The 17520-nt window shown below is 39.5% G+C and overlaps 1 protein-coding gene across 2 annotated transcripts in view; it reads right to left on the reverse strand.

The window, feature by feature from the left end:
* LOC110109004 (probable galacturonosyltransferase 7) overlaps positions 1 to 17520 on the reverse strand; it is a 69255-nt gene that overhangs the window by 5720 nt on the left and 46015 nt on the right. For both annotated transcript variants that reach the window (XM_020839895.2, XM_020839893.2), the window contains exons 8-9: positions 5791 to 6148; positions 5167 to 5712 (exon numbers count right to left, since the gene is read on the reverse strand). In XM_020839895.2, coding sequence (XP_020695554.1) covers positions 5167 to 5712; positions 5791 to 6148 — 904 coding nt within the window. The remainder of the gene's footprint in view (positions 1 to 5166; positions 5713 to 5790; positions 6149 to 17520) is intronic.

The following is a 17520-nucleotide window of genomic DNA, read 5'->3' on the forward strand; positions in this document are numbered from 1 at the left end:
TAGAAACGTGTTATTCTTTGGCATATAGTTAGCACAATGGATTTGAATTTGAAATGTTGGAAGTTTGGGAAATTTAGAGAATTGAGAGTTTGATATTTAAAATTAAGAAATTTCACCATCTTTCACTTAAGCGGATGGTGGTTGGTAATGGATGATGGACCCGATCAAGATCCCATGTGTTCCGTCGTCCCCGAGCATCGTGGTCCCTGGCTCTACTTAGTCAGAGAGTTGTAGTCGACTCCAACCTGACATAAGGATCCTTTCTGGCAAGCCATGGGTTGCTTCGTCCATGCGCAGGGGACCTTGTAGACCTGGGTTGGATGTTTGTCTAAGTGGAACAAATTGAAATCCACCTTAGCTGACAAGGGCTTTTGCCCTTCGATCAATCTCGCTATTTGATTCCATATCTCAAGGATTCTAACTGCATATAGGAGCGTATTTTGACTCTGGCCCATAATCCGTCTATCTGTGGTGCCATTTGGCGGGAAAAACCTCACTCGTGTTAGAGGGTCCGGGCCACTCTTCCAGGGTCTAACCGTTACCTGCATGCTATTTGGCGTGCTGAAACTGCCGTTAGAGGACACGTACCATGTCCTTACTGCCAGAAGATTGTTTGAAGATATGGATCCTAGTGATATTTCGACTAGCGCATTTGGCTCTTTGTTGAGCTTAGGAGTTTAGATTGAATTGTGTCTCACTCCGGCAGACTGTCGAAAGGTGGATTGATTTTTGCTGTTAAGTGGTTGATGGATAGTTTCATTTTTAAATATTTTTGGACTTTTGAGATATTTTGTTAGAGTTCTTTTTTTTTTGGGATTTTGGATTTTTGTGGAGTTTGTGGGTAACTTTTGAGATATTTGAATGATGAACTTTTGGGAGAAACTTGAAAAAGTAATATTGGGGACCCCTCCGGTTGAGATCTATGCATTCAACACGGCCATCATCGAGGGTGTTAGGGGTTATTTCTTTTTTATGATGAACTGTCAACTCGTCGGGCTGTTCGACAGAGGATCGGGTTTTATATTGGTTTGAGCCTTATTAGTGAATTTCATATTGTTGTGGCCTGTGCCTAATTATGAATTGTTTTAAAGCAAATATACCGGTTCGCCACAGCTTTATATTTGCTTAATTGGTTTTGAAACCTGTCGACTTCTATTGACCGTATTAGAAAGATCGATTTTCGAACCTTTGAATTCACACTTGTCAACTCGCGCAGCATTCCCTAGACGTCACGGATGTTCCAAAACACGCTCGTCGGGGCCCTGCTGGGGTCTGATACTTTTACCCCTTTTAAGTGTGCTATGTGTATACAAACTATTGTGCACGTGCGGTGGGTAACTTGGATATATAGCCTCTCCTGTTCCCTGGCTTGTCGGAAGTTGCTGCCGGTGGGCGTATTGTAGCAGCTCCTGAATTGACTTGTTTCGCTGTTCGTACAGGTGCTGTCGTTGCACGTTTTGTGATTTTTAGTAGGCGGCTATTAAGTGCACATAACCTATCTCCTGCTCTTGTCGTTAGGAGACTACACTGATGTGATTCTTCTCTTTTATTAAAATTAATTAAAATAATTAGTTATAATTAGCTTTAATTATAACTAATAAATATTAATTAATTTTAACAACTTATAATTAATTAATAGTAATTAATAATAATTATAAATTATAATTAATTAAATTTATTCTAATTAAATTAATCATAATTAATTAGATTAATTATAACTATTTAATTACAATTAAATATGATTAATTATAATAACTATAGTTAATTAAAATAATTAAAATTAATTTAAATTAATTTTAATCAAAATTAATTTAAATTAATTAAACTCTCTCCCTCTCTCTCTCGGTTAGGCTCGGTAGGTTCACGGGATTTGGCCGAATGGAGTGCGCATAAGGGAGAAAGCTACCTACACAGCCGCGAGCTCCTATTGTAGCTTCCGATCAAACAGGGAAGGGAACGTCGTTCCTTCCGATCCGAGGAGAAGGGAAAGTCTTCGGAGGAGCGGGGTCAGACGGCGGCAGAGGGAGGAGACGGCTGAAGGAGGTAAGGGTCTTCCTCTCTCTCTCTCTCTCTCTCTCTCTCTCTCTGCGTGGATGAAAGGAAGCCGGCACGGGGAAACAGAGGCGGGATGCTTGCGGCTTCGGGAAGATCGGGCTGTGGAGAACGTCGGCGAGACTGGGCGGCTGAGGAAATCGGGAAGAGGGAGGAGGCTTCGGAGATCTTCCGTGAGTTCGGAAGTTGGGTTGGCGTTGGGTTTGAGTTTCGGTCGCAGGAAAGAGAGGAGATCGGAGAGGGTGTTCGGCTGCTAGAGTCGAGTGCGAAATGGAGGAAGGTAGAGAGGCAGCGACTAGAGCTCGGCAGTGGGAGAGAGTCGTGTGTGGGATCGAACGGGAGAAGAGCAGCGGAAGGCTTTGTTTGGGTCGGTATTTAATGAGACAAACGGGGCTCGATCGAGGAGAGGATCACAGATTTTGAGCAGGATTTTCGGAGCGGTGCCGACTGCACAGCGATCCGGCGGGATTTCAGGAAGATTTTGAGGATCCGACGGTTACAGAAGGTATGGACGTTGGATTTTTGGTTTCTCTTCTTTTCTTTTTTTTGCTCTTTTGGATTTGATCCAGAGGTCAACACTTGCATGTTGCTGTTGATTGTTAGTTGAGCTACACTCATCGCCAATATCTTCATGTATGTTAGCCGGTGATTTGCTACATTCACTTGCATCGGTTGTTCGATCTTTGTTTGTAAGAAAGTAGTGTTTGCAGTTGAGTGGTATTGACTGTGTGAATTTCATGTACTTTGAACTTCATTGAATGCATCAAATTATTATGTTCATTGTACATTTACCTCTTCCATTTGTAGGGACATGTTGACCAGCATTGATAGTGGGAGGACCACACTTCAACCTAAACTTGATATTTCTTTGATGGATTAGTGCATTCAAAAAAATTACTTCTTTATGGTGTTTGTAAGTCACTTGCCCCTAGTTGTAGAGGGTTTTGTTTGTCACGAGTCCTCTACTTGTACGTTTAATTTTTGTTATTTTGTAAATTATAGGTTCTTGTTTTAGATTTTAGGTTCAATTTTCCTGTAGTTTATTTAAGTTCTGTTCCATGCATTTCAGCAGCCTCCCGACTACTCACCCATTTAAGGAAAATTTGAGGTGCTGAGCTTTCCCACCACGCTACAAAGAGCATGTATGATAAGTGTTGGATGACACAACCGCTATGGTTCTTCAATCCCACCACGCTACAAAGAGTGTGTATGGGTCTTCGAGATACTTGTTTGAAAATGTATTTTTCCCCACATGTATGATGGCACATACACAAGCACTTAGTGTTGTCCCCACCACGTTACGAAGAGCATGTATAGGGCATACCCGCCTCACTACAAGCACTGCATAATGCTCCCTCCCACCACGCTTCAAGAGCGTGTATGGGTGGTCCCCCGATGCAATGCAAGTGCCAAAAACGAAGTTTTAGATATATATTTTTTAAGTTTAGATAACATTATACCTTAACACAGAGGCGATGACGACGGTGACAATGTCGAGCAATCGAGGAAATGCGCGCCAAAAATATCCCTTTTATTTTTTTATTTCTTTCTCCTCTTTTTTTTGGAAAACTTTCTATTTTCTTATTTTTTTCTTCTTTTTTTTTAATCTTTCTTTTCTTACTTTCTTTCCCTTCTTTTTTTTTTCTTCTCCTTTTTTTAAAAATAATAGTAATAATAATAATAATTATAACACTAATGATAATTAATACTAATAATAATTAGTTATAATAGTGGAGGAAGGGGGAATGGAGTTAGGGCAGGGACTGGCTCAGGTTCAATTGGAAGTGAAGTAGGGTCGGTTGTGGCTTGAGGATGGATCATGATCTGGGAGGTTGGATGGAGCTGTAATGTGTGACTGCATATCCGACTATTGTAGTCGGAGGTGGAAGCTACGAGAGGTCTGAAAGTCAGGCTGATCAGGTCTGAGAGATTCGGCGTGAAGCAGTTGTGGTCTCTATGGCTCGGACCTTTGCGGATACAACTAAGGGATTGGGTAGGGTCAGAAGGTTGGGTGGATAGGAGGATCAACACAGTGAGGTCCGGGCTAGAGTAGGTCGGTGGAGGTGGAGGCCGGCTCTGGTTCAATTTCAATAGACGAGAGCGGGAGGAGGCACGAGCAGGTTCGATCGGAGTGGATCCTCGGCTGTGTGGATCGGGGTAGAGGAGGGAACAACCTAGACTTCAACATATCTGCAAATAGGTCCGGCTGGAATGGGTAGATCAGGAGTTTGACACTCATATAGAGGAAGAGGTATGAGGCAGTGGTCAGATGGGCATGAAATCGGATGCTGGAGGTTTCGACCAGGCAGTGGCTGTGAAGAAGATGTGTCAGATTCGATTGTGGAGGCGTGTAAGATCGAAGAGAGGAAGAGATGTCGGTTTGGCTTCAGCAGATGGAAGCGGGTCGTGCTATAGGCACGGGGTCATGGAGCCAAAGCTTCGATTAAGTTGTCTGGAGTTTCGATCGACAGTAGGTGAGGGTGCGGTTCTCTGCAGCTTAGAGGGGTCATGTGAGGTTGACAACTGCTGGATTGAAGAAGCTCGGTGCAGTGGAGATTGGGTCAAAGAGGAACCAGGCAAGGGATTTGCGACAAATCTGTTTGATCGGGCTAGGTGGGAAGTCAGCTGTGTGATCGACACAATGGCTGCGGGAAGAGCTAGGGGATCTCGTGTGCGAGAAAGAAGAAAACAATGAAAGAGCTGTTCGTTCTCATTTTATCATTGCAGGCCGAAGCGAAAAATGGACAGTAAGTCATGCACACGAGGATGGGCGACTGAATTCAGTGCCATTTTGCAGAACTACAAGACTCAAGCGGGATTTTTGGCAGGATACGGGAATGGGTTGCCGGCTCTACAGGGATTTCGGCAGAAATTTGAGCAGGCGGCAGGGATTTTGGTAGATTTTATTATTATTATTATTATTATTATTATTATTTTGAATGAAGGCCAACAGGTACTAAACAAATCATCATTGAGAAGCAAAGGCAAAAATACTTTTTTTGATTTCATGTCAGCACCAGTATCAAAATGGCAAGGTTCAATTGTAAGAGATTGATCATGTACAATTAGAATAGCAATAACAGGATAACACGATAAAATGTTTCTACGACTTACCCGGTTGAGCAGTTTTAGATATATTCCCGTAAGATTATGTTCTCTCCACTTGTCCAAATCAATGATATTCAATCCAGACATCCACAGACAGGAACTCCTATCATTTATGTTTCCCCCTAGAAATGTTTCAAGATGACCAAATCGTACTTTGCAGAAGTTAACAGCAGCATTCACTTTGCCTTCCAAATCAGTATTCCATAAAGTTGATAAGTCGTGCTGCACTATCATATCGTCTTCTAAAACCATTACCTTCTTCAGATTCTTAAATATTTCAGGTAGGAGGAAGTGCGAGTGGCCAAAAATAGATAGATATTCTGTTCTCATATGCAAGAGCTGTGGCTCGTCAAAATTATGAATGGACACCCGGAATTCTTCCGAGGGAGAGAGTTGCGTCACACCAAAATCAATCAAGTTGCTCAGATTAAGATCTTCAATATTAAGGACACGGATGACCGCGTCCCTGTAAGAATTTCTAGCAAACCAGAACCTCATAGCATAGAAATTCTGTCTATCAGTTAGCAAATGGAAAACCACGTCAGCAGTGTCCTGTAGCACCAAAAATAATTGTAAACAAGTACGTAATAAAATTTTATTCTTGCCTATTTATTAAAATCTCTGTCATACCATTGAACTCGTGACAATGGAGTTGATGGTAACAGATACTGCTAGTACGTCTTGAGAAAATATAACATAATGCCGTAAACTTGGATCATTGACCTTGTAAGCATGAGAAGTATCAACATCCAATGGGCGCTCTCTAAAGTACTCTACTGTTAATCTCATTGACAAACAGTGCAGGCTTTTAGGCATGGTCTGGACGCCAAGATGATACAGGAATGCACTCTGCTTCATATGGAAATGAGTTTCATCCACAGTCAGATCAAATATCTGTCTCAGTTTCCTCTCAACATTGCTGCATTCAACAGTACATCCATTTGCTTTTGCAACTGTCTCTTCCATCTTCTGAATTTTCTCTGGAACGCTAAAAATGTTGTTTACAAATCCGTATCAATATCATTGTCTATTAAAAAGATAGTCTTTAGTGGCATCAACAGAATAATGAAACAAATTAAAATTGCATGCAGGTGTATTTGCACAACGATTTTCCATGAGGATAATATCAATGTTCAATTCAGTGAAAGAATTTTAAAACATCAAAGAAAAAAATAATGACAGAATATGCAGAAGAATAAGTTTTCCATCTTTAGTGGGTGAGTATAGTTGGGAACACTCTAACCAGTGCTCAATTCCCCTCGAGCGGTAGCACCTCTTAAGTGAGGCCTAATCAAGTGCGGGCCAGGAGGCTCCTAGGGTGGGTGCCTCTTCTAGATTAGCCGAGGATTAGTCACGCCGCCAAGCGTCTTTTCAGAGGTGGCAGCGGGTGGATACCCCGTTCCCATAAAAAAAATCAACAAATTTATAGTAAAAAGGGCAGTGTTAGAAAAAATTGATTACCAATACAGATACCACTAAGAAAGAAAGAAATATAAGCAAGGACATTTTATACACCTACGCCTAAATGAAATAGTTTGTGCGCCTGAGAGAGAGAAACAGAGAGAGGGCGGGGGAGAAAGAAAAATTATGCATCAATTTCTTTACATAAAATAACATTAAAACACTAAAAATTGTAGTTTTGCGGATGTGACAGAGAGAGATACTTTGCATCCTTAGGTGAAGAAGGATTTATCTAGGATTTAGGGGGTGATGTAATGTTATTAAATGTGTGCAATGCTTAATATAACAAAAATATATAATTCAAACTAAACAACTTCAGTAATAAATAGGCAATCAAAATATTTCCGAATAATACATAAAACAATCAAATATTTGTAAGCAACACTAAAAAATAAAAAAAAACTTTTGCCTTGGATGATCCATCAAAAGATGCAGCAAAACTCAAAAATGTATGAATCAATAAATCTTTTGGAAGAAATTAGAAAAATGATTGCAAACCACATACGAAAAAAAATATCGGTTTAAAATCATATATAGAATTGATATTCAGAAATGTAAGGAAACTGAATAAATTCAAATCAAAGTCAAAAAACATTTCTAAATAACAAGAAAATGAGACAAAAATAGACGAGATAATTCAAGTATCAGTCTAAAAATCAGACTTAAGAAAGGAAATGAATCTTGGAAGAGAATCCCAGCGGGAGGAGTTTTCACGCCCAATATTTACAGTAAAATAGGATGCGGTCTGTGGGCAAGTGTGAGATGTGTGATAAAATTGAGTAGAGCCCTCCCTCTAAAGCTTCCGGCGCTTTCTAGCTCTCACCATCAAAACCACCTTAGGTGGATAGTAAGAGGAGAAAATCGTGGCTCTTACGGGATCAAATTTACTGAATCCTCAAGCTCCGACAACCTCTTTACCCAAAAACAAATTTGGGTTTAGTTTATCTGAGAATCAAGGCTTCCTCAGCTCAATCGCCGAGAGGTCTCTGTGCACCTCACCTCACTAAAGATGAGGATCCATTGCTCCAAGCTTGAAAACTCACATAGGAAAAAATCTTCAACCTTATTTTTGATCTCCATATACATATTAAATCAACGAAACGAAAGTGACAATCAACGAACTCAACTTTTGGCAGGTGTGACGCTTCACTTAAGTGCTCAAATAGCATCTGATCACCGAATGAATTTCACCGATACAATCAGAGCATCGAGTTTACCCAAGCAGGGGCCCCTTGTGATTGAATCAAATTTTGAGGCAACGATGACTCAAATTTTGAAGCGGCGCGCACAAATCAAATTGCCCGCAAAATGAGGAATCATGTGAGGGAGCAATTCATACATTTTAACATTAAGCTTATGATAATATATATATATTATCATAAGCTCCCAAAAATCCCGGCTGAAATCCCTGTACAGACGGCTGTCCATCCCTATTTTTTGTCGGAGATCGGTTTTGTAATATGGTGCTGAACTGTCTCTTCACGCTCGCCTCGACCACACTCCTATTCAATTGATAAAAGAGAAGGTGCGAGGAAGCCTTTGGTTGGTTCCCGCACACAAGCTATTCAAATCCCCCAAGCTCCAATCCCAACTCCCTGTCGTGACCCCCGACCTCGCCTACTCTACACACCTGAAGTTGCCCCCTTCGATCCCACTCCAACCTCGCTTAACACTTCGGCCTCCCGATCGAACCCGACACCCAGCTCCCAGTCTCATCCAACTTGCCCGACCTCCGTCTTCTACCTTTCGCGTAAGCCCAATCCGACTTGTAGCTCCTCACGCCTCCATCTCCTACTGCCGAACCCATCCTCAAGCTGCAGCTACTCGTGACCGAACTCCTCCACCTTAACCTATCGACACCTTCTCAAGCCCAACCCACTTCAGCCACCGCTCCCTGCCCGATCTCAAATCGACAGAATCCCTTCATCCCGACCTGCACTGCTCAACACCTTCACTATGCCGCACCCATGCCTTCCTCTCAATCACCCTCAAAGCTGACCAAGCTCCCAGCTCTACTTGCCGAACTCCAGAGCCACACAATATAGCTGATTTCCCTCACCTGATTTCCACCACTATAGATCCCGATCCTTCTTCCACACTAACCTGAACCCTCTCCCAACATCTCTTAGTTTGAATATCAAATACACCTGCATCTTCCACTTATATCCCTACAACCATCTGCCGAATTCCTTCAGCCCAAACAACCTTTACACCTCCAGTCCCATACAAAATAGCAACTTTATACATTAAAGCCTCACTACTCTGCCTACAGCCAACCAGTGAACCACTTCAAACCACCACTATCTCTCTCTCCCTCTCTCTTAAGTTTTTATTAATATTAATAGTTATTATTATTATTTTAAAAAAGAAAGAAAGAAAGAAAAGAAGAAGAGTAAAAAAAAGGGAGAGAGAAAGTTTCAAAACAAAAGGAAAAGTAAAAGAAAAAGAAAAAAAAAATTGAGAAAAGAAATTTCTATATTTTGTGCTTGTCAACGTCGTCGCGGACACTATCGCTGCTCCCTCACTCATCAACTATCGCCGCTCCCTCACTCATCAAGGTATAAATGGTTCCTAAACCCAAAAAATCTCAAAACCCCATTTTCGACACTTGTAGAGCACTAGAGAACCACCTATACATGTTTTTCTTAATGTGGTGGGAGGGAACCCAGTGCGATGCTTGCGACGGGCAGGTGGGCTTTGTACACGCTTTCGTAATATGGCGGGAACACTCCTAAGTACCCGTGCATGTGTTTCTATGCCTGTAGGGAAAAACTGTAAATATTTTACACAGGTACCTTGAATACCTATAAATGCTTTTCGTAGCATAATGGGATTAAAAACTACAGCCGCGGTGTTGTATGACACCTACCATACACACTTTTTGTTGTGTGGTGAGAATGCTCAGTTCCCAAAAACTCTCCTAAATGAGGGAGACGCTAGGAGGCTGCCGAATTTTCCAGCAAATAGAGGATCTGACTTAAGCACAACCGACAGGGGACATAACTTGCAAATTATGGAACCACAAAGAGTAGAATTTGAACGACTATAGGGATTTGAACATTAAATTAATAAATGCACAATCATATTAAAAATACAAATGCTAAATGACGGTTATGAACATCAATGAGCTATTACAAAGACTTATGGTTTTCAACATGACTTGCTTACAAGCAATAAAATTGAAGGGAATGTATAATTTGACTACAGACAGACATACAATCTCCTTGAACAACATTGTTGCCTACAAGCATAACAAAGAACCCACCATCTGTGAACAACAACAACATACATGCAATGAATCTCATGATTCATCGATGGTCATGTATAATGAATGCAGTATGTCTACAAATAAAGCAAGAGAGTTGTAACTGAGATGATCTCCTTGCTATTGATGATAGTTAACTCACAAACACATTAAACCACCTATAAATGATGACAATAGACTTGCAATGATTGCAAAGACACCCTCACGGTCAACGTCAATCAAGCATCTAGGAAATGAACGAGTCCCCTACAAGTAGAAGAGCTTGATATGCAATGTACTATGAATGCAAACATCCACTGACAGTTCACTTACGGGCGAAAATCAAGAACCCATCATGCACACAATAGTTCACACAAAGGCGTTAACAGGCAACATGCAATGAATACAGTAACGCCCTGCAGTTAACAATAACATATAAGCAAACATATTAAACCACACAAGCAAGGAAAGTTGACATGAAATCAACTCGCTAATAAAACATGTCTGGGAGATTGTAACAAATACAAATTACCCAAAATTCATGTTAATAAACATACAAATGAATATGCCAGTCACCAACAAACATAAGATCAATGTGCAGTGAACACATCAACTTGCCTGCAAACAATAAAGCCTCTTGCAAACATACAAAATGTAGCATACGATAAATGCGAACATCTTTTGCATTTATTACATATGTTGTGATATTTCCCACTCATGTTTGTAGGGAATCCATTGCATATATGTTGTCATAGTCTACAAAAGCTTGCTTTCATCATATACCACATTTTGTGCGTCTTCTCTTAGCTTACATGTCTTTCATCATCATCTGTAGACAATTTGTCGAACATGTGTTAAGAGTCCCTTGTGATCCGCAAGTGGTTGTTGCTTATGGTTGGATGGTGACACTGATAATTCCATCAAACATCTATTGCTCCTACCCTTTGATGAATTGTGACATTTATACTACAATCCTTCTTCTACTTGTATGTGAGGCATTATATGAAAGACAAATCTCCTAGAATGCTTCTCAGGAGCTCATATACACTACAAATGTGTTGCTCTCCGCTTACAGGTAATGTTCCACATGCATCACATCTCTCTTAACCATATTCGTAGGGAACTCATTATATTCACAGTTCACCAATTGTCATTATTACTTTTTGATATTTGCATTTTAATTGGCATGAAGTCTTTTGACATTTTATTAAAAACTCCACATTGTTGATTGTGCGTATGCTAATTGGAACGCCACCGCATCTATTATGCATCATTTATTCTTTGCTCATAAGCACATCAATGTGTTTGTTTCAACTATCATACTTCTTCCATAAATATGGATGGTGAGATTACTGAGATGAGGATCGTTTGTCAATTACCATTGTTGATAAAAGAGTTTGCAATATTCATCAGCGGATTTGATTCATTGCTTGCAATCAGATTGTGTAATATTATTGGCTTATGCTTTAGGCACTGTTCACCATTAGCTCCATTTTTGTGCACTTTTATTTTTATTTTAAATTACAGGTTTTAATTTTATAAATTAGGTTATGTTCATTGTAAATTTGCATAAGTTATGTTCCTTGTTTAATGATTGTAGTTCTGTTCCCTATATCATATTCAAGTCTTATGTATTTTGTTCAAGTCCCCTGTTCATTGAAACATCTGGTAACCTTCAGACGTCTCCCCTATTTAAGAAAAATTCCAAGAGACTTAGCCAGCCCGCCATGTCCAGAAAGATGTGCATGGTCAGTGTCTGGTGACAACGCGACCGTAGTCTTCAATCCCACCACACCAAGAAAGGCGTACACGGGTCTTTAGGGGTACCTGTTTGAAATACGCAATTATATCATCGTAGGCACTAAGGCATTTATGGGTACTTATAAGTTATTCCTGCCACGCTAAAAAAATGGTGTATAGGGCTTACCCGCCTCGCCATAAATTTTTTTAGAAACATTAGGCTGTTGGAGAATGGTGAACTGATTTGTGTCGAGTTTGGGATGGGCTTGTTGAGCTTAAAATAATGGGCTTTTGGCTGATTTAGCCTTGTGTGAATGGAAAGAGATAAGAGGGTTTAAATGGATAGGCTAAAACTTAGGGTCGCAGGAATCGACTGTAGGAGTACTTCACATGAAAGGGAGAGGTCTTGGCTATTTGAGAAAGTGTGGGATAGCAAGCTGCAATTGCAAGCGTGAATTTCTAGTTAGATGGGGAAGAGAGGAGAGTTGCTATGGGTTTTGAATAAAGGCAGTGGAGTGCACGGCTCAATTTGCAGGTGACTGTGGGGAGCTCGAGATCTAAGTCGGGCGACCATATGGAGGAAGTTGGCTGAGATGATCGAGGGATCTAAACGGAGACAAGAATCAGAAGAAATAGTTGGGGTCAAATCTTGCGGAAAGTAGGGAAGTGATCTCGACGTCCGAGGCTTGGCTTGCTCGACGAGATCGGCTATGTAGAAAGAAGGATGAGGTGCAGGTGATGGTTTCGAGGGAAGATTTGCAGCTGGAGGTAGGATTAAAGGTAGAAACGGGCGGCAATGGGGTTGCGGCTTGCGATTTGAACGGGACAATCAGAGAGAGGTTGGGCATTGCATACGGCAAATGCAGGCTTGGCATGAAATCGGGATGATCCAAGGAGGCGGTTCAGACCTTTGTTGACCTCGTTTTTCGCTCGAGCACTTTTCGATCGACTTGATTAGACCTCGTCGAGCCCAAATCAAACTCGAATCGATCCGGATTGATTTTAATTAGACTCGACCCTATTTAATCAAGTCAATTTGAATCAAATCCATATCCAAACCTAACCCAAATTAGCCCAAATCAATTCCAATTAAATCCCAAGCTGTTTCAAGTAAATTCGAATTTGATTTCCTAAATCCGGATGTTGCCTCAACGGTCCCGATTAGATTCGAATGAGAGATCGATTGGAGCGACTTTTGGTGAGAGCAGAATGTCGCAGTGCCATTTTGGTGTTTCGAGCAGAGGCATAGAGACGTTAGAATGCGGGGGACGAAGCCTTCGGCTAGGTCATTCTCACGGAGGCCGATTTTTTTCTCCCTCTCAATCTCTCGGTCTCTCCTTCACACACCCGGTCTCCCTCTCCCTCTCTCAGGTTTGATCTCTCCCTCACGCCCAGCTCTCCCGATCTCCCTCCGTCTGTGTTTCGCGCACGCTAGGAGGAAGCAAAGCCCTCAAGCAGCCCAAGCCGACAGCAACTCCCCTCTTCTCCCCCTCTCTCTCTCTCGCGTGAGCCAGGGAAGACCGAACCCGAGCCCCTTGCTCTCGCTCCAGTTTGCGAGCTCCGAGCAAGGCCGAAGCCTATCTGACCCACCTCCGTCCGATCCCGTCTTCGGGTTCAAACTCGACGCCTCCCTCTCCCGTCTGACCTCCAGATCGAGCCCGACGTCGCATGGACTGACCCTGATCTCTCTCTCCGGATCGATCCCGACGTCTAGATCTACCCGAACTCCCTTTGCAAGGTGAGCTTTTTCCTTTCTTCTTCTTCTTCTCCTTCTTTTTCTTCTTCTTCTTCTTCTTCTTTCTCCTTTGCTTCTTCTCCTTATTCTTCTTTCTTCTTTATCTGATTTCCTTTTTTGCTGCATCTACTTGATCCCATTGCCTTTATGATGAAAAGAGTAACGGCATTTTAGGTTTCTTGGCAAAATCTGAGAATGAGCTTCTTATTCTCTACAAAAATCTGTGAATCAATCTTGCTTAAACTTCATTTTTGCTTCATATGTGGGTATTGTTGAGATGGCTATTGCATAGATTTTGAATAGTTTGGTGATGGTTGATTAGTTGGGTTAAATCAAGTAAGTGTCCTTGATGCGTGGCTTAGAGGTTAAAAAAAAAATGAACGTATTTATCTAATGACATGTGTAAAGTTGTGTCTTTCTTTCATGTTTTTTTTTCTTTTTAATAAAAAAAAAAGTTCGACGCTTGTTAATGAATGTTGTATGCTTCAAGGTTGTGGAGGTTGTGAATGTTCATTTTATATGCTATCATTTCTATATCATCAAATGGAATTTGAGAAGGATTTTTCATAAGAAAGTCTCATGTTTATGTGTGTTTTAACCATGCTATGTATTGGTTGAGCGTGGATTTCCTTCTTTAAAAAAAAAAAGGAGGTGAGCACCTAGCTTTATGGAATTGTGATAAAACGTCGAGACGATTTTCATTGGATCTTCTAAGTTGCGATGGCAATACTAGAATTTTTGTTAAGCTCGATCTCTAAAAATTTGGACTTCCTTGAGTTGTTCTTTTTGTTCTTATGCCTGTCTTCTTGATAAAATAAATATCATATGATTTTTTTTTTTTAGCATACTTTGGTGAGTTGCTCAGAGAGTTTTGGTTGAGATTTAAGTGTGAACCACTGTTTTTTTTTATGTTAATTTGTTTCACATGACTTTACAAAGTTGCATATCAAATGTTCGTCCAAATGCCACTAGAAGAAGTTGTAGTGTTCTGATTCAAGCTAAATCTTTATATGGGTGGCATCTCATGAAGTTTATGATTACATAAGAGTTTCATATTTTCGAATCAAAGTTTTCTTTCTATTTTGTGAGCAAGGATTGTTCTTTTCGCTTAAAACTTCCAATGCCATTTGATATCTTTTACCTGTTACTTTCCACTTTTGTTTTCGTTATATTGGAGATGTCTCATATATGGTATGATAAAAAAAAAAGCATGTGTTTTGAATATCAAGTATTTGCGCTAAGGTTGAGCCTTTATGCAATGTAAGAGGCTCGGCATTTTAGATGTTTTGAAGCGTTATTTCTCATGGTTTCTTTTGGCACAGCTTGTGAGTAAATTATTCCCTCTAATTTTAGTTGTGCATTATTTGAGGCTTTATGTTCGAAACAAGCAAAGTTGGTCTTAGTTATCGTTCATAAGTGGATCTATTTTATGAGCCTTACGAACACCTTTTTTTTTTTGTTATGAATTACAAATTGTTGAAGTTCGCCTGTGACGAATCACATTGTGTTGGGATATATTTGCAAGGTGGTGACTCTTTGCCTCCTTAAGTTAAAATTGGAATGACATGAAATAGTTTAGGGAAGAGCTTAATTGAGATGTCAGTTTATTGTTGGAAAGATCATGCCGCAAAATAGTGTGTTTAATATAGCTTCACTTGGTGTTTGGAGAAATTCATACATTCCTTTATGTTTTGATATTGGCTACAAGTTTGGCTTTCTTTTGGATATCTTGATGGTATATTGCAGGAAGGTGATAATTTCATTGGTAGATAATTATGTGCCTAATGCTTCAAGTATAGGTTTCTCTGTCAATTGGACTCAGTATCATATTGTGTTGTTAGGTTATTTTCCTGAGCATGATGAAGAAGTCAATGTAGTTATGTGATTGGCGAAAGAACAAATCCATATCGAACTCTTTTCTTATGATTGCTTTTTTTATTATTATTGAGTTCCAACGATTAAACAAATTGTTAGCTTGTTGTTTGGTTTAAATATATAATTTTGGCTTTCATTCTCGAGCCTGCAAGTTACCTTATGCTCAACTTTTTTTTTATATAACCTTCAAGTGTGCCTCTCACATGTTTCATCCACTATGAGTTGATTGGAAAGTGAATTTGAAATATGTTATAAAATTTGATATATGCACTTGTAGTTCACTGTGACAAAGTAAATATAAAGTGATGTGTATGACTTAATTGAAGGTATCCTGGCATGAGTAGAAATGTATCGATTTGGAGTGCTTCTTTGGAATGTTGGAAGGTGTGGCATGTTGGAAAATACTTCAAATGGGAAATCTTATGAGCTGTTTTATTTTGGCAAGTTTTTTATGATTTATTTTGTTGGGAGGTTCTATAAATAACCTTATGTGCAAAAATCTACGGTTTGTTCTATATTCGAAAGACTTGAGTTTTTGTTTCATATTTAAAAAAAAAGGCGAGACTATTCCTTTAATAGATTGAGTATTTAGAAGAGGTATGATATTCCTATTATTTTTCTCTCATAAACCGTGATGGAGTTTTGCTTAGAGTGAAATATTGATCATCTGTATACCTTTCATATAGAAGAGAACTTTAGATACTTAGTGAATCATGATTGATGAAAATTGATGTATATAAGTGTCTTTCGTCTTATGCATATGGACTCTCTTCTTATGATTTTGGAAAAGAAAAGAGGTTAGTGTTTGAGCTCTTGATAAGCTTTGGTCGTGTATTTGATATTAAAAGTAAGACTTATGAACATCGTCATTTTTTTTATGCATCATGTTCCCATTCTTTTAAGAGCATATGGTTCAAATACAAAAATGTTTGCTTTATGTTGCAAAGTTTCCGGACTGTTTTCGGGAATGGTTAGGTGCAGATTTTTCATTGTTTTGCTGTTCCGGACTGTTGTGGGGACGTTACATGCAGTTTTCTTCGTTGTTTTTAGCTTCCGGATTGTTGTGGGAATGAGATACATGCAGTTTTTTCGTAGTTTTTAACTTCCGGATTGCTTTAAGAGTAAGTTATGTGTAAGTTTCCCGCCGTGTTATATTGATTTGTTTTTATCGAGGAGCTTTGTGATTGGATTCATTATTGGAAAGGTTTGTAAATGGTTTTATGCTACGATTTGATAGGTAATCTTCAAACGAGGGATGTTTCAAATTTGTTTTATGCTTGATTTCATGTTGGAAGGTTTTGGTAGTTGCTTTGCATTAAAAGGGCTTTATCATGAGTTTTGCGAATTGTTTTACATCGAGAGGCTTTATCGAAAATATTTGTGAATGTTTTGTGACGAGGGCTCTACAATGAGGGGTTTCTATAAAATCTTCTCGTTGGAAAGCTTTGAGTTTTTCCACCCCACTCCAAATGAAAGGAGGCACTTGATTATAGGTTGTTGGGTAGGATTTTATGTCAAAAGGGAAAATTTTGGTAGAAGATTTCGTGGAGATTTTGTAGAGATTTTGTAGAGTTTTGGTGTCAAAATAAAAAAGAGATTTTGGTATATTTTCTCCTTATAGAATTTTATGTAGTAGCTCATTTGGAAGGTCTTGCAAGTTATTTTGAGAGATAATTTGATGATTGGATTTGTGTAGTAGGATCTCTTAGTGTCTTTTGGGGGGGTAGTTAGTGCTTTCCTATTCGAATTAAATTCTTTTAGTGGTTATTTCTAAAGATGAATTTTGGGATTTAAAGCTTTAGGTAATTTTGGGTTAAATTCCCTTAGTGTTTCTCTCTATAAGATGGATTTTGGAATTTGAAATATTAGGGAGCTTTTGGTTGAAAGGTCTCTAGTGTCTTTTTGTAGTTTCTTCGATTAGTCCTTGTTCATTTGGATTCTCTCTATTTAGTGTTAGCCTTTAAAGAATTATTTTTGGATGAGTAGAAAACAAAAGGGAGTCTAATTTTAAGTTCAGTGTTAGGAATTTGTTTCTTTTAGTTATTTTGGGTTTTATTTAAAGGGTAGCTAGATTGTTTGAGTCGAGTCTCATATCAAGTGCCTCATTTGGATTGTGGGAACATTAAAGGGCATTGTTAATGTTGCTTTCGGGTACACTTGACTTTAAAGAAGTGTGCCCAAAACAACAATGCCTACATCCCTTTTATTTCTGATTTTCATTCTTTTTCTTTCTACTGCTTTGCTATAGATTCTTAAGTTTAGCAATACATATACGAGAGTCCTAAGGGTTAGAAAACAAGACTCA

Source organism: Dendrobium catenatum, unplaced genomic scaffold, assembly GCF_001605985.2.
Source record: "Dendrobium catenatum unplaced genomic scaffold, ASM160598v2 original_scaffold_96786, whole genome shotgun sequence".
NCBI classification, from domain to species: domain Eukaryota; kingdom Viridiplantae; phylum Streptophyta; class Magnoliopsida; order Asparagales; family Orchidaceae; genus Dendrobium; species Dendrobium catenatum.